Source organism: Cnephaeus nilssonii (assembly GCF_951640355.1).
Source record: "Cnephaeus nilssonii genome assembly, chromosome: 13".
Taxonomy (NCBI): Eukaryota; Metazoa; Chordata; class Mammalia; order Chiroptera; family Vespertilionidae; genus Cnephaeus; species Cnephaeus nilssonii.
This window is the reverse complement of record NC_137084.1, coordinates 6,024,642-6,052,404: the sequence shown is the minus strand read 5'-3', so window position 1 is coordinate 6,052,404 and position 27,763 is coordinate 6,024,642. Positions and strand designations below refer to the sequence as shown.

Sequence of the window (27,763 nt, the reverse complement as noted above, 5' to 3'; positions counted from 1 at the left end):
GTGCATGGGGTGACACTCCAACCAACTGAGCCACCCAGCCAGGGCAAAAACACTTATCTTTACTCCATGTGATATACCCATTTTCTATTCTATTTCATTAAAAATGCTGGTTGAACTCATGAAATCCATTTCATAACCCACTGATAGGTCACAATTCTAATTGAAAAAATCCCTAAAATCAATCAATGTGTGGGCGAGTCTGTTTTCTTCTGAGGCCTCTCTCCTTGGCTTGCAGACGACCACCTTCTCACTGTGTTCTCACATGGTCTTTCCTCTGTGCATGTCTGTGTCCTGATTGCTCTTATAAGGACACCTGTCAGATTGGATGAGGGCCCAACCTAATAGCCTCATTTTAACTAACCACCTTTCTGTAAAGGCCCTATCACATTTGGAGGCACTATAAGTTAGGGCTTTAATATATTACTTTTGGGTGGAGAAAATTCAGCCTATCAGAGGAACCTTCCTGAAGGGTATGGAGGCAGAGGGAGCTGGGAAGAAAAGGTGAGAAAGAGTGTCCAGGTCTGCATATGCACAGATGGAGGCCCAGGAGAGCGAAGGGTGGCAGGAAAGTGCACACTGTGATGTGGCTGAGGGTATGGTGTGAGGTAGGGAGTAGCAGGTTGGAGAAGTTGGCTAGCTCCAGGGTCTTGAATCCCACACCAAGTATAGACTTCAGTTTATAGAGCAATGAGTCTCAGTAGGATCCCCTGGGACTGGAAGAGGATCCCAGAGAACTGAATTTTAATAAGTGTCTCAGATGGACCAAGACCCTCACTCTGGGGAAAAAAGCTGTATTGACATTGACAAGTTTTCGGGAACTGACACTAGATGAGTTGGAGAGGATAGATTGTTGGGGCAAGAATGGGGGCAGAGAGACCATAAAGGGGGCTGTCCTGAGTGTCCAGCCAAGGAAAGATGAAGCCTGAAGTGACAATAAAAATAGTTAACCTTTAGAGAGTGCTTACCATACACCACATGCCAGACCTGAGCTAAGCACCCTACCTGGGTAATCTCATTAAATTCTCTCAACAGTTCTGTGTGGTAGGTATCCTTATTATTATTACTAGTAGCCCTGCCCACGAATCCGTGCACCAGTAGCTCGCTGCCGCCCTCCAGTAGCTCCCCCCGCCCCCCTCTCCCCCTCATAGCTTGCTGCCCTGCTCCCTCCTGTAGCTCTCTGCCTGCCCGCTTGTAGCTCGCTGCCCCACCCTCCTGCTGATCCATGATCTGGTTGTTCCACAGTCCTTCGTGGTGAAACAACCATTTGCATATTACATCTTTATTATATAGGATTATTTCACAGTTGAGAAAAGTGAGGCCTACAGAGGTGAAGGGACTTGCCCCAAGTCACACGATGAGGGAGAAGTGTATGTTGGGAGAGGCTGAAAGTGGATGTCACCCCTTCTCTCTGGGCAGTCACAGAGGGGATGGCAGGATTGGAGAGAACTGTGGGGATGTAAGTCGATGGACTTGGGGACAGTTGGATGTGGGGGCTGAGGGAGAGGGGTGAACTGTATGTAGGCAATTCTAGGTCCCATATCTCCGTGTCTTCCATCAAAGGTTGAAGGAAGCTCAGCCCACTCCTCCCTCTGCCTTCCTCTGTCTCTGTCTGCTTTCCTACTGCTACAGGGGGCTTTCAGGGTACCTGGCTGAGCATTGTTTGTGTGGCAAAGACAGATCTCAGGGTAACTTTTCTTCTCAACTTCATCTTTGTTTCCATTGGTGGAAATCGGAATCCCAGCCCTTGCCTCAGCAGAATGTACTTGTCACCCAATGTCGTCCGTTCACACAGGTCCCCATGGCCTGACTGGACCTTCACCGGGAGAAGGCCTCTAGCTGGTCAGCCATGCCCTTCAGGGCTGGCAGCTTCTCTGTTCTCTCCATGTCACCCTTCAAAGCATAGTCATTTCTGCCCAGCCTTCAGTGGTCACTACACAGCTGTTCCCTCCCCAGGGTCTTTTTTTTTTTTTTTTTAATATACTTCTATTGATTTCAGAGAGGAAGGGAGAGATAGAAACATCAAGGATGAGAGAGAATCATCGATGGGCTGCCTCCTGCACACCCCCTACTGGGGATGGAACCCGCAACCTGGGCATGTGCCCTTGACCGGAATCAACCCGGGACCCTTCAGTCCGCAGGACTACGCTCTATCCACTGAGCCAAACCAGCTAGGGCCCTCACCAGGGTCTTGCTGCCTCCTTGGGGAATGGGATTAGCCACCCACAGACCTCTGGCCTGAACCACTTTTCTGGGTCCATTAACCCACCTGGGAAGCAGGCTACTGGCCTTTCCAGCTGGGACCTCCTACATCTCTCATCACTCCACTTCCCTCTGTCTCCTTTCTCCTTGTAGCTGTAGCCCAGTGAATCTTTTTGTCCTGTGTACACTGGGGGTCCAAACTTCATCAAGTTCACAGGCAGCAAGAGGAACATGCTGTACTCTTAACCATACCGCCTTTGAACAACAGGTGAGGAAATGAGCTCTAGGTTCATTTCCAACCCAAGGACAATCGCCATGTCCAGCAGATAGCGCCCCAGCGCACAGCAATCTGCGGGATTTGCAAAGCGGCCAAAACTACCATACCCACAATGCTGTGCGCACATTAAGGGCCTTCTCTAGCTTAGCTGTCCGAGGTACTGCCTATGTGCTCTTCGGGAGAAATATGTGTACCCGAACCATTCGGGTCCTGCCTCTATCTTCTCTTCAGATGGCAAGGTAAAAGGTTTTTTCTTTATGTCACCCTCTTTGTCTTACTCATTGGAGGACCGAAACAACTCTGCTCTTCTTTGGCCTCACCAGCCCTAACCTAAAGAGAGGACCCGTGACCTCTGACACAAGATGGCGGCGCCCAGAGCCGTCTGTCTTGCTGTTGACCTGAGGTGAACGAAGGCAGTGAGCCCCGCGTCATGTCGAAGCTAATCCGGGCCACTCGGGCGGCCAAGAAACCCGAGGTCGGGGGCGTGATCCGGACCATCGTGCGAGCGGGCCAGGCCATGCCGGGGCCCCCACTAGGCCCCGTCCTGGGTCAGGTGCGGCGCGCTGGGTCTCGGCGTGGGAGGCGCGGGAGGGTGGGAGCTAGTGCTTGGGTGGAGGGCGCGGGCTCGGGAGCCGGGGAGGCCTCGGTTCCAAGCGCGGCTCTGCTACCCACACGCTGAATGTGCCTCCTGGAGGCTGCGCCTCCTCAGCGGACTGTGGTGCGGACAGAGAGGGATGCTGCGTGCAGACCACCTGGCTCATAAGTGGTCGTTGAATCTGGGTGGAGGAAAGAGGATGGGGACATGGAGACATGGAGATGGAGATGGAGATGGAGATGGAGGAGGGGTGGAGGGAGGCTCCCGGGTGGTAGGGAGCGCTCCTTCCTCCCTATACTAGCCCCTGTGCTTCCGCCACAGCGAGGCGTTTCCATCAACCAGTTCTGCAAGGAGTTCAACGAGAAGACGAAGGACATCAAAGAAGGCATCCCTTTGCCCACCAAGATCTTTGTGAAGGTGCCGAACGGGACTGTGGGCCTAGTTTCTTCTCATCTCCCCGCGCTCCCTCAGGCTTGGGACTGGTCGCCTGGGGTTGCCACCGTCCCTAACTCGGGGCAAGTCTCTTCCTGTTCCTGGGCCCCACTTTCCCCATTTACGCCGTGGAGACCGGAGTGTCTTTTCTGAGCCTGCCCTGCCGCGTGGCAGGTCTCCCATTGGTCCGTTCACGTCTTGGGGACTTCCTGAGCACAGCTGGGCCTGGAATAGACGTGACAGGGCTGTTTGCTACAGGGTTATTGTTGTGGTCTTTTGGAGGGACGCCATCAGAAAGGGACTCAGGGCAAGGGGAGACAGGAAGTTAGAAGTACCCTCGGTTGGGGCAGCAGAGGTTGGGAGAGGCAGGAAGAGATATTCTCTTATTGATTGATTGATTTATTGATTTATTTATTTTTCATTAAGCCTGACAGGACGTTTGAAATCAAGATAGGACAACCCACTGTTACCTACTTCCTGAAGGCAGCTGCTGGGATTGAAAAAGGGGCCCGGCAGACAGGTGAGGGTCGGGTAGGCCCCTGGGATTTGGGGGGGGAGGGGGGTGCTGGAAGGAGGCAGTGACAACTGAAGGGCTGCTTGTTTCTTCCCTCCAGGGAAGGAGGTGGCAGGCCTGGTGTCCTTGAAGCACGTGTATGAGATTGCTTGTGTTAAAGCTCAGGACGATGCCTTCACCCTGCGGGACATGCCCCTGTCCGCTGTTGTCCGCTCCGTCATTGGCTCTGCCCGCTCCCTGGGCATTCGTGTGGTGAAGAAGTGAGTGTTCTGGGGAAGCACAGTATAAGGGGACGACCTGGACAGTTCTTGACTTTGGGGCAAGACAGAGTGTGCACATTAGTGGGAGAGTCAGCTTCTGAGTCAAAGGACCTTAGAGTCTTGGGAGCCCCATTCATTCATTTGGAATACATTTGTTAAGGACCTTGTGCGTGTTAGATGTTGTCTGGGCATTGGATAAACTAGGAACAAGATAGCCATGCTTGGCCCCACTTTTAAGGAAGTCACAGTCCAGAGCTGGGGGCAGACGCACAAATGGAGCATTAGACTGCAGACAGGCAGTGTTGAAGGACAGCTGTCTTGAGAACAAAGTGTAGGGCTTCTGATTTGCCTGGTGTGTCAATGGGAACTTTGTAGGAGAGGTGACAGAGATCTGGAAAAGGAAGTCAAGGACTGGGGGCAAGCATTCCAAAAAGTAGGGATTCCTGTGAAGGATGGAATGTGAAAGAGTGCAGCAAAGAAGTTCAGTGTAATCTGGTGTACAATCCTCGTTACAGGCAGAATAGGAAATAGTTGAGAGAGGCCAGGCCAACAGGGGCCCCCACCTTGGGGCTTCAGATGACCGCAGGAATTGTGTCTTTGAAGTGAGATGTTAGGTGAGAGGGCGTCTGGCCCAGACAACAGCAGAAGCAGGGTCAGCACTCAACCCTTTACTGGTCTTTTGCTGCCAGTTGTTTCCCAGGAGAAGTGGGGTTCAGCAGGGAACAAGAATGGCCTTCACTTTTCTCAAATCTTTACTTTGACCGAGAGCACAGAAATGCGTACATCTGATCCCTGTTGAGGGGGAGACACACGTGCCCAAAGGCTTTATTGCACAGTGTTGTGGGGCACAGAGGAAGAGCCAGTTGATCTGGGCTGAGATGTAGCCGGGGCCTCGGAGGACCGTAGGGCTTAAAGAAGGGAGCAAAAGGCAGAGGTGGTGAGGATGGTGGGTGGCATTCCTGGCCGAGGAAACAGATGAGCAGAGGTATGCGAAGGCCAGGAGGGGAGAAAGGATTCTGAGACAATGACGTGGGCCACTCACTCGCCATCTGTTTTTTTGTACCTGCAGCCTCAGTGCGGAAGAGCTGGCAGCTTTTCAGAAGGAGCGAGCCATATTCTTGGCGGCTCAGAAAGAGGCCGATTTGGCAGCTCAGGCAGAAGCTGCCAAGAAGTGACCCCTGTCCTGCACACTCCAGAATTTGGAAGGGAGCCGCTGGAAAGGCTGTGCCGAAGGGGAGAGGGGAGATGACACCAACCTGATAATTACTGCCCTGACTTCAGATTATGTATTTTTATACCTATGGATGTATCGGGATTCAGCCTAAGTAAACATCTTCTGTCACCCACTCTTGAGTTCTGTCTTAGGACCCTGGGGGAAAGGGACCAGTACTGATGGTGGCAACACAGACAGCAGGGCTCTGCATGCTGCTTCTCAGATACATGATCCGAGGCTCAGCCAAGCAGAGCAACTTGTGCAGGTTGAATTGGTGGCAGAGGTCAGCGTAGCAGCCCTCCTCCCCACCGATGACAAAACAAGCAGGGTAGGTGGGGGCTGCGAACGCTGGGGCTGTGTGTACAGAAGCGGCAGATGTTGCTTGTGCTGTAATCAGAAACATATTTTTTAAAATATATTTTATTGATTTTTTACAGAGAGGAAGGGAGAGAGATAGAGAGTTAGAAACATCAATGAGAGAAAGACATCGATCAGCTGCCTCCTGTACACCCCCCCACTGGGGATGTGCCCGCAACCAAGGTACATGCCCTTGACCAGAATCGAACCTGGGGCCCCTCAGTCCACAGGCTGATGCTCTATCCACTGAGCCAAACCAGTTAGGGCCAGAAACATTTCTTAACTCTTGGGGACTTGCCAGTTCAACAGAAACAGACCCCTGTGGTGACTTCGGGTCACAGCCCCAACAGTGTTACTGCACAAGTGCCCAGATCCCACGGCTATTTCAGGCCCCTCTGCTAAGCTGATCCTCGCTCTGGATCAGGTGTTGGCTGAATGTGAACTATTGGGCTCGTGGCTACAGACCCATGGAAGAAGCAAAGCTTCAGTGGGTCCCTGCCCAAGGGGGGAGAAGACCTTAGGAAGCCCTGGCTTTTGTTTCCCCATTCCCCAGAACATCAAGGACTTGTCCCTGCAGAGAAGAGCGGAGGAGTCGGGGCAGAAATGGATTCACGTTTACCGAACACATATTAACGTGCTAGTCTTTTTGTTTTGCACCGAGATTTGGAAAACACACACAAAAAATAACTCCAGTTTGGGTAATCCCACCACCCAGATGAGACTCCTACCAGTATTTAGGTATATATCTTTTCTACTCTTTGTTTCTTTGTGCATGTATTTGTATATAATGGTTTTGTGTTTTTTTTAAATAAAGTGGTGTCATACTCTAGATACTGTTGTATTTTACTTTTAACTTGGCAATTCTTTAGAACGTTTTTCATTATCTTCTTTAAGCAATTTTTGATGACTGCTTAGTATTTTGTCTTGTGAGTGGACCATAATTTATTTAACCAAGTCCTCAGAAGCAGCAATAAAATAACTGTTGGGTATTTTATTTGCATATATATATATATATATATATATATATATATATATATATATATTGCCCCGCTGGGTATGGTTCAGTGGTTGAGCATGACCCAAGAGGTTGTGGTTCGATTTCCAGTAAGGGCACATGTCCAGGTTGCAGGCTCGATCCCCAGCGGGAGGTGTGCAGGAGGCAGTCAATTGATGATGTTTCTCATTGATGTTTCTGTCTATCCCTCTCCCTTCTCTAAAAATCAATAAACATATTTAATATATATCACATACACAAACTGAGGATGAACATCATTTGCAAAAGAGTTTTGAGTGGCTTATTATCAGGTACTGTGCTCAGTGCTCCTACTACTGAGGACAATAAATGTAAGACACAGTTCCTGCCTTCAGAGAACTGGTTCTTTCCCTTACTGAACAACATACTGTGCACTTTTTGCAGACTGCTTATTTAATTTCTGTTATGTCTCCCACAGCTAGAATGCAGGCTCTGTGAGCCCAGGGACCTTGTGTCTTGTTCGCTGTTGCATTGCCAGCACCCAGAGCACTGCCACATGTAGGAATTGTAAATACTATTTATCACATGAAGAAATGAAGCTGCAGAGCCAGCACTTGAACTGTCTTCATGACCCCAAAACTTGAGTTCTTTTTCCTGCATTCTGCTCCCAGGGCAGAGTCTGGTATCTGTAGGAAGAGAACTGGCTGAGGGTCAGATGTGAGGGTGCCATTAGGCAAGTACTTTCCTCTCCCTGGACCTCAGTATATCTATCTGTTCTAAACTTTGAAGCTCTGAGAGGAACAGAAGCAGTTACTTCTCTGTCCAGCAGGTGGAGCTATTGGCTCTTCTAATTTTTTCCTCTCCAACTAACTTGGTGGCCAGGGTCTCTTTCTGAAGTCACCTTCCTTCTCAACAATTCGCACACTCTCTCCTATCACCCACCACCTCCACCAATCACCAGCAAAGTGCTTTTTTCTCATATATACATTATATATATATATATATATATGAAAAAAATACATATATATATTTTATTCATTTCAGAGAGGGAGGGAGAGGGAGAGAAAGATAGAAACATCAATGATGACATAGAATCATTGATCAGCTGCCTCTTGCACACCCCCTACTGGGGATCCAGCCCATAACCTGGGCCTCCTGGTTCATAAGTGGACAGTCAACCACTGAGCCACACCGGCTGGACTCCAGCCCCAATTTACCTGAGAAGAAACTGAAGCTCAGGTTCCACTCAGCAAAAAGTTGGTGAGTTTAAATCCAGGCCTTTTTGTCTCCTAATTTGCATTTTCCCCCTACCACACCCTGTGGCTGTTGGGCCCTCAAGCTCGGAGGAAAACAGTATTTTTGAAAGCTTTAGTATGCTGCCCTGGAGGGAAGAGGCTCCCTGCTCCAGTTCAAGCCTGCCGTCTCGGGTAATCTGGGATGGGATGATTTGAGATGGTGGTTCACGGGCCCAGGGCTTGGATGCAGATGACGTGTTGCCCACGGATGGCTCTCACCAACTGGGGGGGGGGGGATCACTTCTTCCCTGTGATGCTCCGTTCCTTCATTAGTGAAATGGCGCTAACAGGCCTGTTCAGAGGCCTCGTTGCAGGGAATGAGGGATATAAACGTGTTTGTCAGCTGAAAGGCCCACGCCAGGTGGTGATCATTTCCAACAGGCCACAAAGGGAAGCTGTTTCCCTGCAGGACCAGCTGAAGAAAGAAACTCATGTCCTGAGACTTCAAACCCATACCCAGGAAAATGCCAGGCGGAACCCGCTACCCGTCCCCACGCCCTTCTGCTCCTCCCACACTGTGAGCACTTCAAGCCCGAGCACGGCGGAGATGCCAATACCCTCTAGCATTTTGAAGGCAAGTTGTGGCATCTGTTGTTTCAGCTCCAAACTCTCCAGCTTCCAGCACAGGGCGGACAGCACACTGTGCACTCAGATGTTGCATGAACAAAGGCAGGAGCAAATGAGTGAATCAAGAAATGCCAAGCCGTCTGCAGGTCCAGACTTTACTTCCAGACCCCCACACTCCCATCTGGGCCTTCCAACCCTCTCAGGTCCCCACCCTTCCCTCTTTTACAGCATGACACCAGACGTACCAAAAAGGCAAACTGGACTTTATTATAAAGTTGGCTACAAAGTCACCACAGCACCACGAGGTGGCCACCTGGGCAGGCCCAGGCAGTCTGGCAGCCGGGTGAGTCCTGCACCAGGTACACGCTCTCGTGCAAGCACACGTGTGACAGCGGCAGGTCTGCCTTCCTCCATCGGAAAGAAACGTAGCGTCTCTTCACGCCCCCCACCCCAGGTGCGGGGCGCAAAAGTCACAAGAAGGGCCGCCAGGGCGGCAGAGTCCATCGGAATTGAAATCCCGTTACTGGTGTGTAGAGAATTCTACGTGGGTGTCAAGAGCCCCTCGGGGCACAGGCTGGCCCGAATGGGTGCTGCCTTTCCCCCACCAAGGCCCAGGGGTGGCTTGGCCCCCAGGAGTGGAGAACTGGCCCAAGCCCATGGGGCAGCACTGGGGGTAAGTGAGACTCCCCCATTCTCCACTTGAAATCCCATTCAAGGAAACTCACTACGAGTGAATACAGATTGAAATGGAAACTGGGATCGCTGGAAGTCTCTAAATTTTAAAAAGAAGCTCCCCTCCCTAGCCCTCCCTCCTCCCCCCACCCAATCCTGCAGGGCCTGGGGAATCAGATATATCCCCCTCCAGCCCCTAGAATCCCCCCAACAGTCCCGGGGGGGTGGAGAGCAGCTCCACGTCTTGATGACAATATGCCATACTTGACGACGTTAAGTCACAGACTTATTCAAAACGTTGGTTCCCCTCCACTTCCATCTGCAGAGAGAGAGAGAGGGAGAGAGAGAGGACAATCAGTAGGCCTATTAGGAAAGCCAGGCTGAGGATGTGGCACATAGTATGGGCTTCAAATATGTTGGCCCAATGACTGAATGATCACAGAGGTTTAGCAGAAAAGGGAGCAATTTGGACAGATGGAGTGAAACCATGGCTATAGTTTTGGAATGTATGGAGCCATAGCAGACAGCCTCTCTTACTTTTCCAAATGCCTATAAACGCTCAGTCTGTATCCCCTTTAGGGGTTAAGAATACTGAGATGGGGCTCTAATGCCTCTCCCATCAATTTGTGTGGGACCTTAGGCAAGTTTCTTTAACCCTGGGACCTTGATTGTCTTCATTTGTAAAATGAGGTGATGATGGCTGATCTAGGTCCTTCACAGAGTTTAGAAGGAGAAACCATTAGTGAAGGATCCTCTTGCATTTATCCCACACCCCAAACCCCTGCTCTTCAGGCCTACTTGTCAGGAATTTCCAGATTATTTTTCATTAGTTCTGATTCTCACTGCTAACCTGGGCAGCAGACAATATTATCCCATTAATAAAGTGGAGGTACAGAGAGGGGAATTTACTCCTCTAATTCCACCCAGTATCTCGCTGGCAGGACAGGGACTTGAGGTCTTGAACTTTTAGGCTGGACTCACCTTCATGGAAGCTGTCTTGAACTTGGCTCTGGAGTTGATGCAACTCATCAGTAAACCCATCGTAGGGGAATGTTGAGACACCTGTCTCAAAGGCGGTTTCATATGTGGCCAGGTCCTCCAGGAAGCTGTGGTCTTCTGGGGACAGGTTGTTGCAAGGCGACAGGGCCCCTCCTGGGACCGCTGCCTCAGGACCCTCTGAACTCCATTCCCCATTGGGGTCTGGGGTAGAGAGATCCATGAAGATGTCTTCCACGGGCACCTCTTCCAGGAATATGTTATCAGGGTCAGCCAGGAAGTCCAGCTCCTGGCATTTCCAGGGTTTCAGGTCCAGGCTGAGCACAGGAGGGCCAGACAGGGACAGGTTGGAGTCCAGGGGCTCCAGCCCCCCAAGTGGCTCCAGCCCACCTGTGCAAGCATCAGCCGAAAAGGGCCTGTCCATGCCCTGAGCCAACTGGCTGATCTGCTGGATGAGACGGTCTATCTCATTCTGCTCTTTCTCGGAGTAGTGGAAGAAACTCTGTTTGACTGGAGAGGCCTCAGGTGTAAGCAGGCCTTCGGGCACCAAGGGGAGGTCCACAGAGAGGGAGCCCCGGAGCTGGGCTAGGGCCAGGAGTGTGCAGTCCCCATTACCAGGGCTGCTGGGACTTGGAGGCAACTTCTCATAGAGAAAACTGCATCCCTCCTGGGCGAAGTAAGTCTTGGTGGGATTGGGACTCAGTTGTTCTGGGAAAGTTTGGCTGGGGCTGTTCAGATGTGCTTGGAATGCTGTGCTGGGAGGAGTCAGCTGCTCATGGGCAGGGCTGCCCAAAGGCTCGGGGAAGGCAGCAGTGCTGGGAAGCAGCTGGTCTGGGAAGTTGGAGGTGCAGGGAGTCAACTGATCTTCATAGCTTCTGGTTGAGGTTTCGGTCAGCTGGCCTTGTAGTGGGCTAGTCAGTGGATCTGAGAAGGTTGCACTACTGGGCGTCAATTGATCAGAGAAGGTCACGGTGCTTGGAGTCAGCTGTCCTTGGAGAGAGCTGGATGGAGTGGACAAGTGGGCTTGGAAGGGCTCGTGGAGGCTGAAGAGGAAGGCACAGCCTCCTGGCTGGTGTGGTGTATAGGGTGGGGTGCACACAAGATCCTTGCTCAGGTCGGCTTGAAGAGAAGGCTCAGAGCGAGGTGGAAATGTCAGGTAACTGAAGCCCAGCTCTTTGGGAGGTCGGGGAAGCTCTTCTGATGTTGAGACAGCACCCATCTCAGGAGCAGTGGGGAAACTGGTGCTTCTGGGAGCCCCCAGGGCTGGGGTAAAGAGTGGGTTACGGCTGGAACCCTGCTCCTGGGAGAGGATGTTCTCAGGGAATGAGGGCAGTATGGTTGGGGTACCCAGGACATAGGTTGCCTGAGTGTCTTCAGAGTTCAGCTGCTGGCGGAGGCTCCAGGCCTCTGTATTACTGGAGGGGAGGGAAGAGATAGCCAGTAAGGATTTGGTGTCCACTCCCAGAGCAGTTCCCAGATTTGTATCTCCTCCATGCCCACCTCCGCTGCCCCCCACCCCAGGCTCCTGCCTCACAGCTCACCTGATTGGGTAGTTATTGGCAGTAATGGGGCCATCTGGACCTTCTGAGTATAACAGGCAATAAATCCATGCCCAGCCTCCGGGCTTGGCCTGCAGTCTCACTACCATCTCTGCCTGAATATCTCCACTCTCAGCCACTGAAGGGAAAGAAAAAATGCAGAGTTAGGACACATCACATAACATCACCTAAACTATCACCCCCAGTGACCTCTCCACTGAGTTTGGGGATCAATAGCATGCTCTTCTGACTACCCTAACCTGTACCACTCAGCTCCCCACCTTGGCCTCGCCATTTGGAGTCCCCCAGTTCTGATGCTATTTTCACTTTTACTCCTCACCCTAATGTGCACCCTATAGCATCCAAAACTGCTGGCCTCTGGTGCCTCCCCAGCATCAGCCTTGACCAGACCTTCCTGGTAGGATCTCCTATGCCCTTTCCCAGCTCCCTGCCTTGTCCCCAGCTTTTCTGGACACTCACACAGGCGGTAGTGTTGAACAGAAGCGTGGCCCAGGTCCTCAGGGTGCAGCAGTCCATACCATGATTTACAGAGCAGTTCACTGCGCTCAAAGCCCAGGTAGATTAGGACACTGGGAAAGTGGAAAAGGTGAGGTCAGCTTTCTGTTTTCCCTGCTTGCCAAGGCATCTCACTCCCTCCCAGGTCCTCTGTTCCCTTAGATCCCATCCTCCCTGCCCCTGACTCCAGAATCTAGGGTCCCCTCATCTCTGGCCTGCTTTCCTCCTGGGGTCTACACACTCTGGGCTTACCTCTCAGAGATGTCCAGTAGGGCCATGTCCTTAGCATGACGGCTCTGGAACATGGCTAAGAAGAGTGACGCAGGGCCAGGGCCAGGACCAGGGCGGGGTCTCGGCTCCAGTGGAGCACAGAAGGCTGTGAACACAGGGTTTCCTGCCCAGTAGGCTCCAGGTGGATGAGCATGGAATCGGCCTCGAATAAGCACCAGTTTGTTGCCTGCACTCTGGCGCCTAAGGGACTTGGAGGTGTTGAAGCGACAGCGGAAGAGGCGATCTAGGTGAGTGAAGAGAAACACTGGTAAGAAGTCAAGTGGCTGAGAGAGATGGCAGATGGGGAGGAGCAAGGCAGCAGACGGGAGATTGGATTGAGGAAGAGAGAAAGGAGTGCTCACCGGTGTCTAGGGCAGAGGGCAGGGCGAGTTGCTGGCGCACAGTTAGGTGGTCAGCTGGGTCAATGATGTCGTAGATGCTGTCACCCTGGGCAACCAGGTCCACCTGGAGAAAGGTGAAGAGGAGATGATCATTAGCGAAGGCATCAAGAGCCAATCCTTGACAAATAGCAGCTTGCAGGGTGTAAACCCTTGCTCCCAAGTAATTCTCAGAAGTAGGAAGCTCATTGGGTCCCATCTGTGCCCTGGCCCAGCTGGGGGAGCCCCCTCAGCACTCACCATGGAGTGGCCCAGGTGCTCGCTCACACTCTCAGACAGATATAGCAGCTTCCCCTCGGCTGTGAATACAAGCAGAAAGCCAGGTAGCGCGGCCACTATGTCTTCAAGCTCTTGAGTTGAGAGAAGCCCTGTGGGGGCCCCCAGAGGAGCACCTGTGGGATGAGAAGACACGGTGAGTCGGGAGTAAGACCAGGAGGCAAAGCAGACGTGAGGAAGGCATGGGGTGAACTTTGGAAAATCCAGAGGGATTGCTCGTGGGCCTGCCTCTGCACACACCTGTTGACCCACTGCCCGTGGTTCTTGCCCAGGGAACCTGTTGCTGGACTTCCAAGTCCGGCCGGGCCTTCTGCAGCTCTGAATGTCAGGACCACGGACAGCGCTACAGAGCCGCCCTGGCCTTCAGCACCGCGGGCAGCGCCTCGCAACCGGGCGGTGCTGCCTGCACCGTGGACAGCGCTTCCAAAGCGGCAGAAGCCCTTTCAGCACCGCCAACAGGGGCTGCGCTCCCCCAGGCTTTGGCGACTCTATCTCTGCAACTTCCCGGGCTTTCCTCTCCGGGCTCCGGGAGCGCCCCTGCGCGGGTGGGAACTGGGGCCATTCCGTCCCGGCTCTCTTCCTTTCCTAAGTCTGGCACTAGGGACATTGTCCAGGCTCTCTATCCACACCCAGAACTAAGGTGCAGTCTGGACAGAGCTCGGAAGGAAAAGCAGGAGTTCCTTAGTCCCTGATCCCCTCTCTCCCAGCTCACCAACATGCTACCCTAGACATGCGGCAGCCCCGGAGGGTTCCCTGAGCTCCACTGTCCCCGGTGTCCGCCAACTCGGGTCTCCAAAAGCCCCAGTTTGCTCACCTCCGGCGAAGAAGACGCCCTTGCGAGTGTAGATGCAGGCAAGACTCATAATGTGCAGGTAGGACAGCCGGACCTTGTCCGCTTCGGCCAGCGGCAGCAGCTCCTTGAGGTTCCGGATCTCGGCGTTGATCTGGTCGCGGCGCGCCTTGGAGGCGCCCTTGGTGGAGCGATACATGCCTAGCAGCTGCGGAGCTCCAGCCCCGGCGCTCCGAGCACCTGCGGTCCTGTCCCGAAGCCGGTGGCTTCTTCCTCCTCGCTTCCCCGTCTCTCGCTCAGGCTCGCTCTCTCCTCTCCTCTCCTGGGCTCCGCTCCGCTGCGCTGCCCCCGTCGTCTGCCTCGTTCCGCCTTATATAGCTCCTGCCAGGCGTGGGGGGCACGCTTCAGAGAAAGGGGGGCGGGCAAGCGGGAGGCTGGGCTAAGCAAACTGCAGCAGGAGCCACTGGCAGGCGTTCCTCCTCCCTCCCCGACTTCCTACGTCATCCCGTGACGTAGAACGAGAGCAGGAGGGGTGCCGGCGGGAGGGGGAGAAAGGAGGCTGCGGAGGGGGCCGGGGCTGGCGGCAGCCGAGCTGAGGGGCAGGTGCTGCGTTAGGAAGGCCTGAAAGGGGGTGCAGGGACCCAGGCGTCCGAGTGTGTGCAGCCCAGGGAAGCGACGGGGCAAGGGTTGAGGCGGCCAGAAGCCCCTGGCAGGAGAGGCTGCGGAGGGCCAGGAGGGGCTGGTTCCGACATGGATCTTTAAAGGAGATAAGGAAATGGGGGAGGGCATGGTTGTCCACAAACTCCCCCTTCCTAGTTGCTGGCCAGAAGTCACCTTCACGCGAGGGGAAGAAGGGCCTTCGCTAGCCTCTGCGGGACAGGTCACAGCGAGGGTTTCTCTCTAGGGATTCCTGAGTCTGGGATTCCCTTAGTCACTTTCAAAGAACAAGCCTCCTCCCCCCACCCCTCCCCCCCTCTTCCAGAGCCAGGCCTCGGAGATTTAGCAGGAGAGTCCACGGGGGTGGGGTCTAAGCCCCTGGGGTGGGTGGAAAGGGGGCCCTGAGGAAGAGGGGTCAGCTGACTTTGGCCTTGGTTCTATGGTCCCTCCGCCAAGAATGGAAACAGCAACACCTGCGCTGCAGGCTGCGGTGATTCCGCGTTTTCCTGTCAACTAATTACCCTCAGCCAGAGGCGGGGAAAACTGAGGCAGGGCCCAGGGCCTGGTGAGGATCTGAGTCTGCCCCTAGGTATCCCTTCCCCCCCATCCGCCCCTGTCGCCAGCCCCCAAAGTGAACGTTCCCCCCTCCCCCCGCCCAACCCCCGCCCGACTGCAGGCTGGTGTCTCCCGCGGGCCGGGGGCGGGGGCGGGGGCGGGGCCGGGGAATCCCAGCTCCTTATTTGGAGAGGAATCCTCCAGCGGGAGCCGCGGCGCAGCGGCAGGCGGAGCCTCGCTGCCTCCGCAGCGCTCCGAGGCCCCCCCTCCGCCTCCGGCCGGGAGGCTGGGGAAGCAGCCGAGGAGCGAGGGGGCCGAGCGGGACCTTCCAGGGGAGATCCTTGCACCTACCGCGGACCCCTTGGCTCGTCAGGCTGCCCTCCACACCCCTGCAGACCCCTCTCCACCTTCGGTGCGAGGACTCCCCTCTCAGCCTCTCTACCTTCCACTCTCCACACCCCCCTCTCTCGGCCTGAACTACTTTCTTTATCTCATTGCCTCGTCTCAGCTGCCTGCGCCCTCTACTCCCAACACATTCACTCCCCTTCGGCTCTCTCGAATGTCCTTTGTCGGTTTTGTTTCCTTGGCCCCAGCTCCCTCTTCCTTTTTTCTCTTTCAGCACCGATGATTGCTCTCTACGGGGGCCGAGGGGTTCCTTTCTTTTCCCCAGGATCCTATAAAAGAAGAAGGGGTGGGCTAGGGGATGGTTTGTGAGAAGTCTCACTTGGAAGACGGGGGCTTGTGTGAAATACTTGAGGGGCTGGAAATGAGGTCACTTTAGAAAAGGGAGAGAGGGGTTGGCCTGATTGTAGAAAGTCACATAGGAAGGGTAGAGATGCACGTTGACAGCAAGAAGTGAAATTTGGGGTCGAGGAACTCCTCACTCCTTGTGGGAAAGGGCACTGGCAAGAGAGGCAGACTGGGAGGAGGAGACAGCCAAGGAGAAGGGTGGCCGACCGCTCGTGCCATTTTGGCCGATGTTGGGCACATTCCCATCGACCATCAACCATCCAGTGGCACAACTGAAATGGAGGCGAAGGGTGTGTGTGTCTGCACCCTCTCCAACCCTATTTGTCTGGGTGACAGAGCAATGGTTCCACTTTCATCTCTATCTGACTCCTGACGTACTCACCCACCCCTCCCTCAAGCTTCCTTCTGGACAAGCCCTTGATCTTTGGATGTCCTTCTTGTATGAAAATCCAGGGCAGTATTCCTGTTCTCTTCACGCACTGATGAAGCTCTAGCCCCGGCTGGGAGACATTCTTAGTGTCCCTCTCCATGATAAGTGTCTACTGGTTGGGCCCAGCTGGTCTTCAGTAAGCAGAACATTGACAGTGAAAGAATGGGGCTCTGGTCGCTGTCCATGGTTCTGAAAAGTCACCAGGGACATCATATTGGCCATGGTCTGCCTGGGACATCCAAGGAAGAGCTTGAGACCACACAGGCCTCAGAATGAGGTCCCAATGAGATGCCCCCTCTTCCTCTGAGGATGAATATTGGAGAGGGTACCAGGGGCCAAGATTTCTGAGCTCTAGGAGTAAAGAAAGCATGGGGGGGAGAACGGGGTGCAAGGGAAGAGCCCTTGGATTTTTCCAAGAGATTAGACTGGGGAAAAGAGAGACACTCTGGAAGGGAAGAATGGTCTAGAAATGGACAAAAGAGGGAGTAGAAAAAGGTTCATCCTAGTTCGCCCACTCTGATTCAAGTTGAGAAGCTCTGAATGCCCCAATGTCTCCTCTCCCTAGGCTAGCTCCCACTCCCTTTTCCTCCCACCTCCATGGAGCTATTTTTAACAGTGAAGAACCAAAAATAGCTTGGCAGAAGCCTCAGGCCGTGGGAGAGGAGCTATTTATATCACCAGTGACAGTTCCAAAATAGCAAGCAGGAGAAGGGGGGCGGCTGGCACACTAGAGAGCTCCTGGCCGCTGCTAAAAATACTGGCAGTGTGAGTCATCCTGGCCTGGCTGAGTCACCCCACTCCTCCCCCCCCGCGCACACACACACCCCAAGCAGCAAGCAGCAGCAGCAGAACAGGCTAAGAGTTGGAAGCCCGAGGTGGGGGTGGTGTCAGAGCCCATAGACTATAGGAAAGTGGGCAAGAGAGTGAATTGAGAGAGGGGCTTTGGAGTGAGTATGTGGAAGAGATAGAGAGCAGGAGCACTCCAGCCAAACCGGCTGGTGAGCCTGCAGCATTCCCAGCTATGCACGGCTGTTTGGCTATGCTCGGGCCATTAAAGGGAGGGGGCCAGACTGTGAGAGTGTGCATGTGTGTGTGGCTGTCCATTTAACCATGACTGCATTTGTATGTTTTTGTCTGTCTGCACATGTCTTTGTAGTGGTGTGTCTGTATCCCTATGCATTTATGCCTGTCTTTATAAAAAACATCTAGGACTTCTTGTGTTGTATGTAGTTCTATGTTTGTGCCTGCCTGTATGTATTTTTATTTTTTTGCAGCTTTCTATATGCCACCTTGTCCGTGTGTGTGTTTGTGTCCACGTCTGAGTCTGCCCTGGGCCTTTCTCTCGCAGCATCCCATGCTGTAGGGATTGGCATGTATCCCCAGCCTCAATGCACCTTCTGTTGCCGTCCTCTCTGATGTCACTGTTGGGCTCTTGCATCACCTATCCCTAACTAACCTCTCTCCACCCAGCATCTTCTCTTCTTTCCAGCCCTTGGACCCCAATCATTTGTGAAGTTCTCTCCGCTGCATGCAATCTCTAGTAAAATGATGGAAGAAAGGAACCCCATACGACCTCAGCCTTTTCCCTTGAACAGTCCCGAATCTTCCCTGGCCTGCAGGAGAAGTGGTTTTTCATCACTCCATATTTGGGGAGCTGAGGGAAGAGGACTTTCTTTAGTTCTAAAAAAATTTCCTGGTGTGGGCACAGGCATGTATGGCATATGCGTGTGCGCACACACACACACACACACACACACAGCCAAGAGAGAGAATGGGAGAAAAAAAATATCAAGGTCCCTTCTTTACTGAGAGGAGCTCGCATCTGTTGCCATAGCAACCCGCCCACTCCTTCCCCGAAAAATCACCAAGAAGAGGTGATGGCATTGAGGAGGGATTGGCTGATTTCTTTCTTTATTATTTTTTCCGAAAAAGGACTTTTTATAGCAAGAACAGGCCATGAGAACCCTTGCCCATATCTTCCCATAGCTTTATTGGGATATGGAGGGACATCACCCCTCAACATCTATCAGAGAAGAGGAGGTGTATCTTTTCCATAGATTTGGGGGACAATGATCTCCTGGGAGAGAGCTGGAGGGTAAGTAGGGAGTCTGCTCCTTTAGAACAGCCCTGATTAGGGCTGCTTTTCTGGAGACTTGGAGCAAGGAATTGGACAAAGGGCTGTCAAGGTGTATCCTATCTTGGCCTGGACAGATGTATCTCTGAGAAGGAGAAAGAAGGAGGAAGGGAATCACACACACACACACACACACACACAGAATGAGTGAATATCACATGAGTATCACTGGCTGGGTCTTCAGAGCACATGACAAGATGCCAAGGATTGCAAACTCTCAGTGGTGGTCAGACAATTGGACAAGATGACTCAAGAAAGATCCACTAATGCAGTTGGTGGTGCTGCAGTCACCTGTGGTGAGGCCACAGGTGTGGCTACTTGACTTGCACCCCTGGGAACTGGGGCCATGGGCGAAGAATTTGGGGAGCATTAAAGCTTATCTTTCTTCACTCTAGTCCCAGCCTGAATCTCAAAGGCCCCCTCTAAAGCCTGTCCACCAGCCCCTGCAGCCACATGACTTTCTCAAGTGAACCGTAGCCTCCGGCCAAAGGACAGGATGGTGGGAAGGAAGGGATCCCACGTTTTCACCTGTGCTTGGCTGGCTGCAGAGATGGGGCTGAAGGCTGGACAGCCAGACCAAGAATCTGACTCTAGAGAGAAGCATCTCCCCCTTCCAGCGGCTGCTGCCATCCTCAGCAGTCAAGGGCATGGCCTGGGGAGGGGGGTTAGCTCTGAAGTGATGGAACAGAGGAACGAAAGGACTTCAGATTTACTCTGATCTGTTAGCCTATTCTCATGACAAACCTGACTCATATTATTATGCCTATTTGGTGAAACTGAGGCTCAGAAACAAGCAACTACTGCCTAGTCAGGTGTGGCTCAGCGGTTGAACATCGGCCCAGGAACCAAGAGGTCACTGATTCGATTCCTGGTCAGGACACATACTCAGGTTTCGGGCTTGATCCCCAGTGTGGAGTGTGCAGGAGGCAGCTGATCAATGATTCTCTCTCATCATTGATGTTTCTATCTCTCTCTCCCTCTCCCTTCCTCTCTCTGAAGTTAATAAAAATAAAACATTAAAAAAAAAGAAAAGAAACAGGCAATTATTTACTCAGTGTTACACAGCAAGTCATTGGTGATGCTGGGCCTTAAGCCCCCAGCCCAGGCTCTTTTTCTTGCGTTATGGGGTACAGCTGTGGTCTACAAATGCTGGCCTGCATGCCAAATATGGCCCACTGAGTGGCTTTGTAAATAAAGTTTTATTGACACACAGCTACATCCCTACCATCTATGGCTGTTCTCACCCCACAATGGCAGAGCTGGGCAGCTGAGACCATATGCCCTGGGAAGCCTAAATTATTTACTAGCGGGCCCTCTACAGAAAAGGGTTTCCATCTTTTAGAGTCAAGGATGAGTTCAAACTAGGACTATCTCTGCATGTCTCTACTTTTCTCACCCAGAAGCTCTCTGGGCCCAGGGCATGCTAAGCTATCATGTCATCTCTTTACTCTTCCAGTGCCATGGAGCAATAGTGTCCTGCACTCCTTAAGAGTGGGGAGATCGGGAGGCCCGGTGGAATAGGCTCCTCACTAGCTTCTAGCCTTTTGTAGCTGTGTAGCTATAGCCTCCCCATACAGGAGTGATGCTCCACATTCTGTTTCCATGGCAACATAAGTTGGAGTTGGCAATGAAGAGTCAGGGTACTCCATTCCATTCCTATCCCAACCCCAGCCTCAGGACTGCATTGCAGGAAGTGGTGGGGGGAAGGGTGTCCCTTAGTTAGTGATAAAGGTACTATCAGGGGGGGAAATGTCCTAGTGGGAGGAAAATGACAGCAGTGTGGGGCCTCAGGCCTCCTGGAGCCTCCAGTTTAACCCAGCGGATGAATCTCTATGCACCTTCCCAGAGAGGTTTAGTAACTTGCCCAGGGTCACATGGCTAGAATGAGAGGAATCCAGAATTAGAATTCAGGTTTCCTGATTTCTACTTCTTTCTATTTTTTACTAGATTGTTCTTTTGAATTCATGGGAGAAAAGGTTTTCTAACAGATTCCCAAGCGTTTCCACCCCCATCCCCCACCCCCCCGGTTCAGGGCCTAGGGCCCAGCAGTCCATGCATGAAAGTGTCACCCTCAGAGAGCTGGTTGTGCAGTGGCTGTCTTGTCTTCATCTGCATCTTAGCAGGCGGTTTTTCTTTCTCCTAAGGCCCTTTCATTATGTTATCACTCCCCCAGTTCTACTTGCACAGAGAAGTATTCAGAACATTTTATCTATTTATGGTTATGAAATCAACAAATCTCATGTGAAGAGGGTACACGTTGGCACCCACGTGTTGGGACCATCAGAGCCGGGTGAATGGCCTGAGCAGAGAAGGTGAGGGGCATGGAGCCATGGAGGGGGCGGGAGGGGGAGAGAGTAGCTCAGGTGGGAAAAGACGAAGCTTTTCTGGAAGCTTTTCTGGGCGAGGACCTGAAGGCAGGGCTGAGAGACGAGGGCACAAGTAATGCCGTGAGGAGGAGCGAGTCAACCCAGCCATGTTCCCAGTGGGAGAGAAAAAGCAATCCGCTGAAAACTCTCCGAATGCAGAGCAGAGCCCAACACTCCTCAGCACTGTGGGAGAGACAGGAGTGCAGGGCATTGGCCGTGACCTAGAGGAGCGGGAGGTCGGGAGGAGGGACAGACCTACTACCATTCATCTGTTAGCCCAGCCCAGTGCTCCCACCACCGCGCTCCAGTTGGTGCAGTCCTACTTGCCCTGCTTGTCCTCCATTTGTGTCTGGGGCTCCTCCTCAATGCCCCCCCCCCCCCACGGCCCCTGGTGCTTCTTCGTCCTGCATTGTCACTGCGTGTCTACTTGTCTGTCTCCTCCACCTGCATCTGTGGCTGGTCTCCAGGGTCTCAGTGTCAGCGTGGGGCCCGTCCACCTGGGCCTCAGTCTGTAATTCACTCAGGCACACATGCCCGAGGGCTGAGTCTGTGCCAGGCTCTGGCAATGCAATGGCTGGGTCACACACACCGGGCCTTAACCTCACGGAGCATCCGGGCTGGTGAGACAGTGGGAACTGGATCAAGCCATGTAAGCGGGAGGAGGTCTGCAGGGTGTTTGGGGAGAGCCAAGGAGGAGGTGTGGAGGGCTGGGGAAGCTGCGAGTCAAGGGATTGTTTGACTGGGCGAGGCTGTGCTGGGTCGGGTGTTTGTGGGGGGTGGACAGTGGAGTGCAGCCCTGTGAATGAGACTGCACAGGCACGGGCAGCCACGAAGGCAGCACGAAGGCGGCCGCAGCAGCTGAGGCGGCTAAGATGTGCGGTGCGAAGGCAAAGAGGGCCAGTGCTGAGGCCCAGCTCCACCAGGCAGTTTGGCTCCTGTGCTCCAGGCAGGACGGAGCTGGAACGGCTCGGTCTGCAGCAGAGGGCTCTGTGGGGAAAAGGCCAAGCTCTTTGTGGACAGGCAGGCAGGTAGGAGGGCGCCTGAGGCTCATAGAGGCAGAGGGGGTGGAGGTCAGGGGGAGGCTCTGGGATGGGATGCCCGCGCGGAGTCCTGGCTCCTTCACATTGGGCAAGTGACTTGACCTCTCGTGCCTCAGTTTACCTATCTGTTAAATAGGAATGTGAAGAGAGAAATAGTAGCCACATCAAAGGATTCACAAGAAAGCTAAGTTACAGCTCTCGGAACAGTGCCTGGTACACAAAGGAGCACAATAAATGTTGAATGAGGAAATGTTAGTCATTATTTTAACTTTATGAAAAATATAATTTCAAACAAGGCTCTGAAGCGATGGCCTGGGCTGGTTCAGGAGGCAGCACTCGCCCTGTGGCTGTGAGTGTGGGGACAGGGCCTGGGCGCCCACTGGCTCTTTGCAGCCTTAGCCCAGGTTGGTCTGAGAGCACCAGATGGGCGGGGCCAGGCTGGAGCTGCAGAGGTTCTGAAGAGAAGGACGAAGATGACAGCAGGGGCGGGGGGGTCACACAACACCATCCGGAGGGTCCAGCCTGGGTCCCCGTGCGCTCCTTCCTTGGGCGGCACCGGCTCGTGCACTGCTCAGCAAGCCGAGGGTAGAAGCCCAACACGCCCCTCCTGTGCTCAGCCGCCAAGTTCCCCTGAAGCAAATCTGACCGTGGTCTTCCCCAGCTTGAAACCCGCCTGGTTCCCATCACTCCCCACCCCCAGAAGCCCCCCTAGCCCTTTGTCCCCTTCTACTCACAGTGCCTCGGCCGCCATAGGCTCCGGGCTCAAGGGTCTCCTTGTCACCATCTGAGCCCACCTGGTCACAGGAGCGCTTACCGACGGGCACTTCCCTGGGCCTTACATACCTAACGCGTGCATTCACTGCACCCAAACCTCACAGCACCCCTGTGGCCTCTGGGCTGTTATTATTCCCATCAGCCCTGGGCCCCGTGGAGAGGAAGTCTGTAGGGAATGGTCCATGGGGGTCTCAGGAAAGATTGACAGGATTAAAGGCTGGGTGACCTGGGAAAGCAGTAGGCCTGGGACCAGGCCAGTGACAGAAGGGAAGCCCTAGACGCAACCCAGAGCCCCCCGAGCGCAGGGGAATGAGGCCCCCCACTAATGGGAATGCTGGGACTCAAGGAATGGGCTGGACCATGCCAAGAAGAGGTAGTGGCGATGATGGCCTATTGATGGAGCAGCTTCTGGAAGCAGAAAAAGATGGGCTTTCTGTGCAGAATGGGGAGGGGAGACCAGGAAGCTCTAAGAGGAAAGACCACCCGGCTGAAGGGAGAGCTCCCGAGTCACCCAGCACCAAGGACTGGGCTGGAGGAGCCTGTCAGGACTCACAGGCCCGGGAAGAGTTGGAGGTAGGCTTAGTCTAGATGCTGGTGGATTGTGTTTGGGCGGGAGGACCAGGAGACATGGATTCTGGTCCTAGCTCTGCCATCAGCCTGCTGGTGTGTTATGCAGGTTCCTTCCCCTCTCTGGGCCTCAGTTTCCTTATTTACAAAAGGACAGTGGGTTGGACCACTTGGCCTGGAGGGGCCCTCCCATCTCGGGCAGCCTGAGCATCTCTGGGGCCCAGGTCCACCTGGCCAGTGCCTCTCAGTCTTCGGACCGAGTTTCAGGTGGGGATGAGCCCGTGTGCCCAGTGCTAGGGTCTGCGTGGGCCTGAAGTCACAGAGCACCACGTCCTCGGCCCTGGATGAGCAGGGCCACTTTGGGCCCTAGAGACCTGGCCTGTGCGGAGGGAGGGAGAACAGGTGTTGGTGCTGACCCTGTGGCTTTCCTTCTTCAAACCCAACCTCTCGGGGGCTATTCTCACAGGTCTGTGCCAGGTGCAGCAGGGACTCACCATTGGAGAGATGCGATGGGTTTTACGGGCTCTGAAACAGGTCGTCCCCAGAGAGGCCTGCACAGCTGTGGCTGAAGTAACTCCGGCCTGCGAATTGGCTTCAGTCTGGTGGGAGGAGAAAACAGCCCAGAGGTGTCGTCACAGACCGTCACAGAGAGACTCCACAGCCTGGCAGGACACCCCATTTCAGAGAATCCCAGACTCACAGTTGGCGTGGGGGCCCCCGGAGATCATCCACGTGGAGTGACAGCGTAGCGCAGAGAATGGAGTGGCTCACGCAACACGGCCAACACTTCGCACGGTGGGCCCCGAACCAGGTCCCTCTCCCAGCGTGGTGGCCTCTGTGCACCTCCCGAAGGCTGGCCTCTGGGATCACGGTGACGAGAAAGACCCTGGGCCAAGAGGCAGCTCTGGGTCCGAGTCTCAACAATGCGCTGACTCGCCGCGTGACCTTGGTAAACAACGTCTCTTGCTGTCTCAGTTTCCCCTTCTGTGCAGTGAAGGATCAGCCTTTTCCAATGGATGCCCCTTGGAAAAGCCAGTCAAGGCCCAGGGCTAACTGCTCCAGAGCATGCGTCTCTCTCCTTTGTCAGACTTGGTCCCGAGCTGGGCGATCCGATCCACCTCTGGTCCCAGCCCTGGTCCCGAGGAAGGAAGGACCCAGAGATGTCCAAACGGCTCCTTGGGCCTAGTCACGCACTTCACAGCTGTCTTCCAAAGGGCCGGTCAGATGCCCCTGCGGGTGCGGCAGGGAGAGCGCAGGCATGACCGGGATTGGGCAGGGAAGTCCAAAGAGTTGGGTCCACATGGCGCTGGGAGCCCTGCCGGAGCCTGCAGGCCACACCTCCGTCCAGAGGCCAGCTGGCACCGGTGAGCAGTCTGGAAAAGGTCTGGCTCAGGAAAGTTCCAGAGAGCTGGTGGGCTGCAGGAAGCCTTTGAGGGAAGCGGATGCTCACAAGCAGCAATCTGGTTGGTAGGTCATAGAGTCCATGGTAATCCAGAAGCTCCTCCAGAATGAGATGGATCCAGAAAGCCCACCTAGGTCTGGACTCTGCTGGGGAAGACACGGCAGCTGGTGCCACAGCGGGGAGGGGAGCCTCTACTGCGGGCAGGGCAGGGGCCGGAGGCTGGCATTCTGGGCCAGCCATTTTCAATGTCAAGGAACAGGAGAAGGACCTCCGTCTAGGAAGTCCGCATCCTGGGCTCCGGCCCATGCTCTCCAGGAACAAGCATGCTGCGTGAGCCTGGTTAAGTCACCGCTTTTCTCTGGGCCTCAGTTTCCCTTTCAGCTTAATGAGAGGGTTGGGGAACCTGCTGAGGGCCTTTTAGCTACATCCCAACCTGACCTCAGGCTGAGCCCCAGGAGGAAAGGGAAGGCAGAGGCTGGCGGGGGGCGGGGGTCTCCAGAGGCCCACGGTGGCCTCCCGGGCAGTGAGTCCTCACCTGGTCACCCTGCGGCCTTGTCCAGAGAGGATCCCCAAACGCGCTAGGCCTGCCTCTGGTTTCCTTCCAAGATTCCTATGGAACAGGAGTTCCCCTGTTGAGAGGGTGGGAGTGGGGGTGGGCGAGGGACAAGGGCAGGACCTCCTTTCTCCATGGCTGAAATGTCCCTAAAGTGAGTGGAGGGCGCTATGGTGGTGGGGGTGGTGGTGGGGGGGTGCAGAGGGTATGGTGCAAGGGGCTCCCCGACCCGCGCCCGTCTCGCTGCTCGCGGGCGGGGGCAGCTCCCTGGCTCTGGCGGAGCCGCCACTCCGCCAGTTGCCTTTAAAGGCGCCAGCGCGCGCGCATCAGCAGAGGAGCTGCGGCTCTCTTCCAAAATAGGCAAGAACTGGGAAGCCACGGGAGACCAACTGCGAGCAGCGCCGACGTCACCCGGGGCCTCCCTCCCCACCACCTGCATCAGGTCTCCATGGCAACGGCGTACCACGACTGCAGTTGAATGAGCTACACGAGAGGTGGAGCGCGCGCTCCCTCGTTCTGGCGTCCCGGCCCGAGGCTGCACTGGGGAAGGGAATGCCGACCCGGCGCCAGGAGGAAGGGGGCGCCCTCATATTAGAAAAAACTCCAGTACCTTTGTGTGTCCCGGGAACCCAAGAGCTGCTCGGTCCAGGGACCCCCAAGCCTTCGGTTCAGGGCTCCTCAGCTCCCAGGGTTCCCCTTCATCCCCATCTCCCCTATCACTTCGTTAGCTCTCTGGTCCCCAAACTCTGCGGAAAAGCAGACATCGTGGGCTTAAGGCGCCACCGCGTGGCCGCTGGTGGCGCTGTGTCAGGGATGCTTGTGGCTGGGGTCCCTTCGTCTATGCCGCCCTCTGGTGTTTGCGAGAGGGAAGAGCATAAAATATCTCAGTCTTCACATTAGGACCCTAATTAACAGACATCTCTGACATTCGTTAACGTTTAGTGAGTGCTCTGAGGTGCCAGACACTGCTGAGTGCTTTCTGGTATCACTTCATTTCGTTCTCACAGCAACCCTGCAATGTAGATGATGATGATGATGATGATGAGGAGGAGGAGGAGGAGGAGGAGGAGGAGGAGGAGGAGGAGGAGGAGGGGGAAGAGGATTACTACTATGACTGCTGCCACTTTACTGATGAGAAAAGCAAGCTGAGAGAAGTTGTGGCTTGCCTAAGATCCCACAACTGTAAGAGGCAGAATTGCCACCTGAACTCATGGTTGTGTGCACAATGCTTGACCCCTCCCTTCCAAACCCATGGTCTCCTTTGATTCACTTCAGAGTCTCTTGAGATAAGCAGGACAGCACTTATTAAAATTATTCCCACTTTACAGATAAGGAGGCAAGGCTCCTAGAAGTGAAATGTTTGGCTGGAAGTTTCCGCAGCCATGGATAGAGGGCAGGTCTCTAGGGCCCTGATCTGGGGATTTTTAGGATGAGGTGGCAGGATAACGGGAGTACAGCACACCCCTGAGAGACCTTGCTCCTTAGCGGGACAGACCGAGGAGCCAGCTCATCCAGAGGCCCTCCTCCATTCGCAAACGCAGCAGCCCAAGGCCAGGCGAGGGGCAGGGACTCTCCCCCATCCCCAGGGCTCTGAGAGCTCATGGCAGCTGCATGCTCCATTTCCTCCCCGCGTTTGAGGTTATAACTATATACTGTGCACCCCACTCGGTGTTGTTTTCTAATGCCATCTTCCTGCTTATGCTGGACCCTCGCGTATCGACTGCTGGGGTGAGAAAAACACTCCCTGGTCTCAGCTTGCTGCCCTGCTTTCCAGTGAATAACCGTCCTCAGGTCTATCGCCTTCTTGTATTCCTGCAAAGACGCTGACCCCGTGCAGGTCTCTGGGCGTTGTTGGGGTTAATTCTTACTGGCTTGTATTTTGGGGTGAATGGGAACACCTGTCCTCTAGGTTTGTTGTAAACTTTGGCCAGGGGATTGGGTTTATTAGCTGGTTGCTCTGATTTTAAGGGGAGGTTTATGGAGATTTAAAATCTGTCCCTGATGCCGCTGCTGTCCTCCCCATTACTCTTAGCTAACCCACTTGGAGATGCTAAGGATTTGCGCGTAAGCCGTTAAAGGGAACGCAAGGAACCAGTGTTTGCGATGTCTAAAGCTCCAGTTAGAGGCACTGCTGCCGGCGTGATTTATCAGGAATTTATAGCAACCCGTTAGCTACAAGGCATGTTGTCCCCATGTGGGTGACAGCAACTCCACTTACTTGGCCTGCAATGGCCATGTTTGTCCCATTCAAGGGGCACCAGGTCAATCAGCATCTTTCCTCCCCTGGGTGGCTCTGCTGTCTTCCCAGGGGCTCGTTAACAGGATTTGCTGCCATCCCAGCGACCCTGAGAGGGTGCAGAGATCCACCCAGAAGTCACCTTTACCCAGACCTCCCCA

The 27,763-nt window shown here is 54.2% G+C and overlaps 2 protein-coding genes and 1 long non-coding RNA gene across 3 annotated transcripts; 1 reads left to right on the top strand and 2 right to left on the bottom strand.

Annotated features, from left to right (window-relative positions):
• Nucleotides 1-2,809: 2,809 nt before the first annotated feature.
• Nucleotides 2,810-6,670, top strand: MRPL11 (mitochondrial ribosomal protein L11). Its single transcript, XM_079788984.1, has 5 exons — nt 2,810-3,029; nt 3,393-3,488; nt 3,930-4,023; nt 4,118-4,277; nt 5,347-6,670. Exons 1-5 carry the CDS (start codon nt 2,907-2,909, stop codon nt 5,450-5,452), a joined length of 579 nt encoding a protein of 192 aa, XP_079645110.1. The 5' UTR covers nt 2,810-2,906; the 3' UTR covers nt 5,453-6,670.
• A 2,915-nt stretch (nt 6,671-9,585) lies between these two features.
• NPAS4 (neuronal PAS domain protein 4) lies at nt 9,586-15,045 on the bottom strand. The gene is made up of 8 exons (XM_079788931.1): nt 14,163-15,045; nt 13,313-13,464; nt 13,037-13,139; nt 12,657-12,918; nt 12,369-12,478; nt 11,892-12,027; nt 10,336-11,765; nt 9,586-9,673 (listed from the first exon to the last, which is right to left on the bottom strand). The coding sequence occupies exons 1-8, from the start codon at nt 14,335-14,337 to the stop codon at nt 9,645-9,647; spliced, it is 2,397 nt and encodes a 798-aa protein (XP_079645057.1). The 5' UTR covers nt 14,338-15,045; the 3' UTR covers nt 9,586-9,644.
• An 868-nt stretch (nt 15,046-15,913) lies between these two features.
• On the bottom strand, nt 15,914-24,930 carry LOC307109867. The gene is made up of 3 exons (XR_013814416.1): nt 24,112-24,930; nt 23,906-24,010; nt 15,914-16,024 (listed from the first exon to the last, which is right to left on the bottom strand). It is a non-coding gene; the product is annotated as an uncharacterized lncRNA (long non-coding RNA).
• Nucleotides 24,931-27,763: the final 2,833 nt, after the last annotated feature.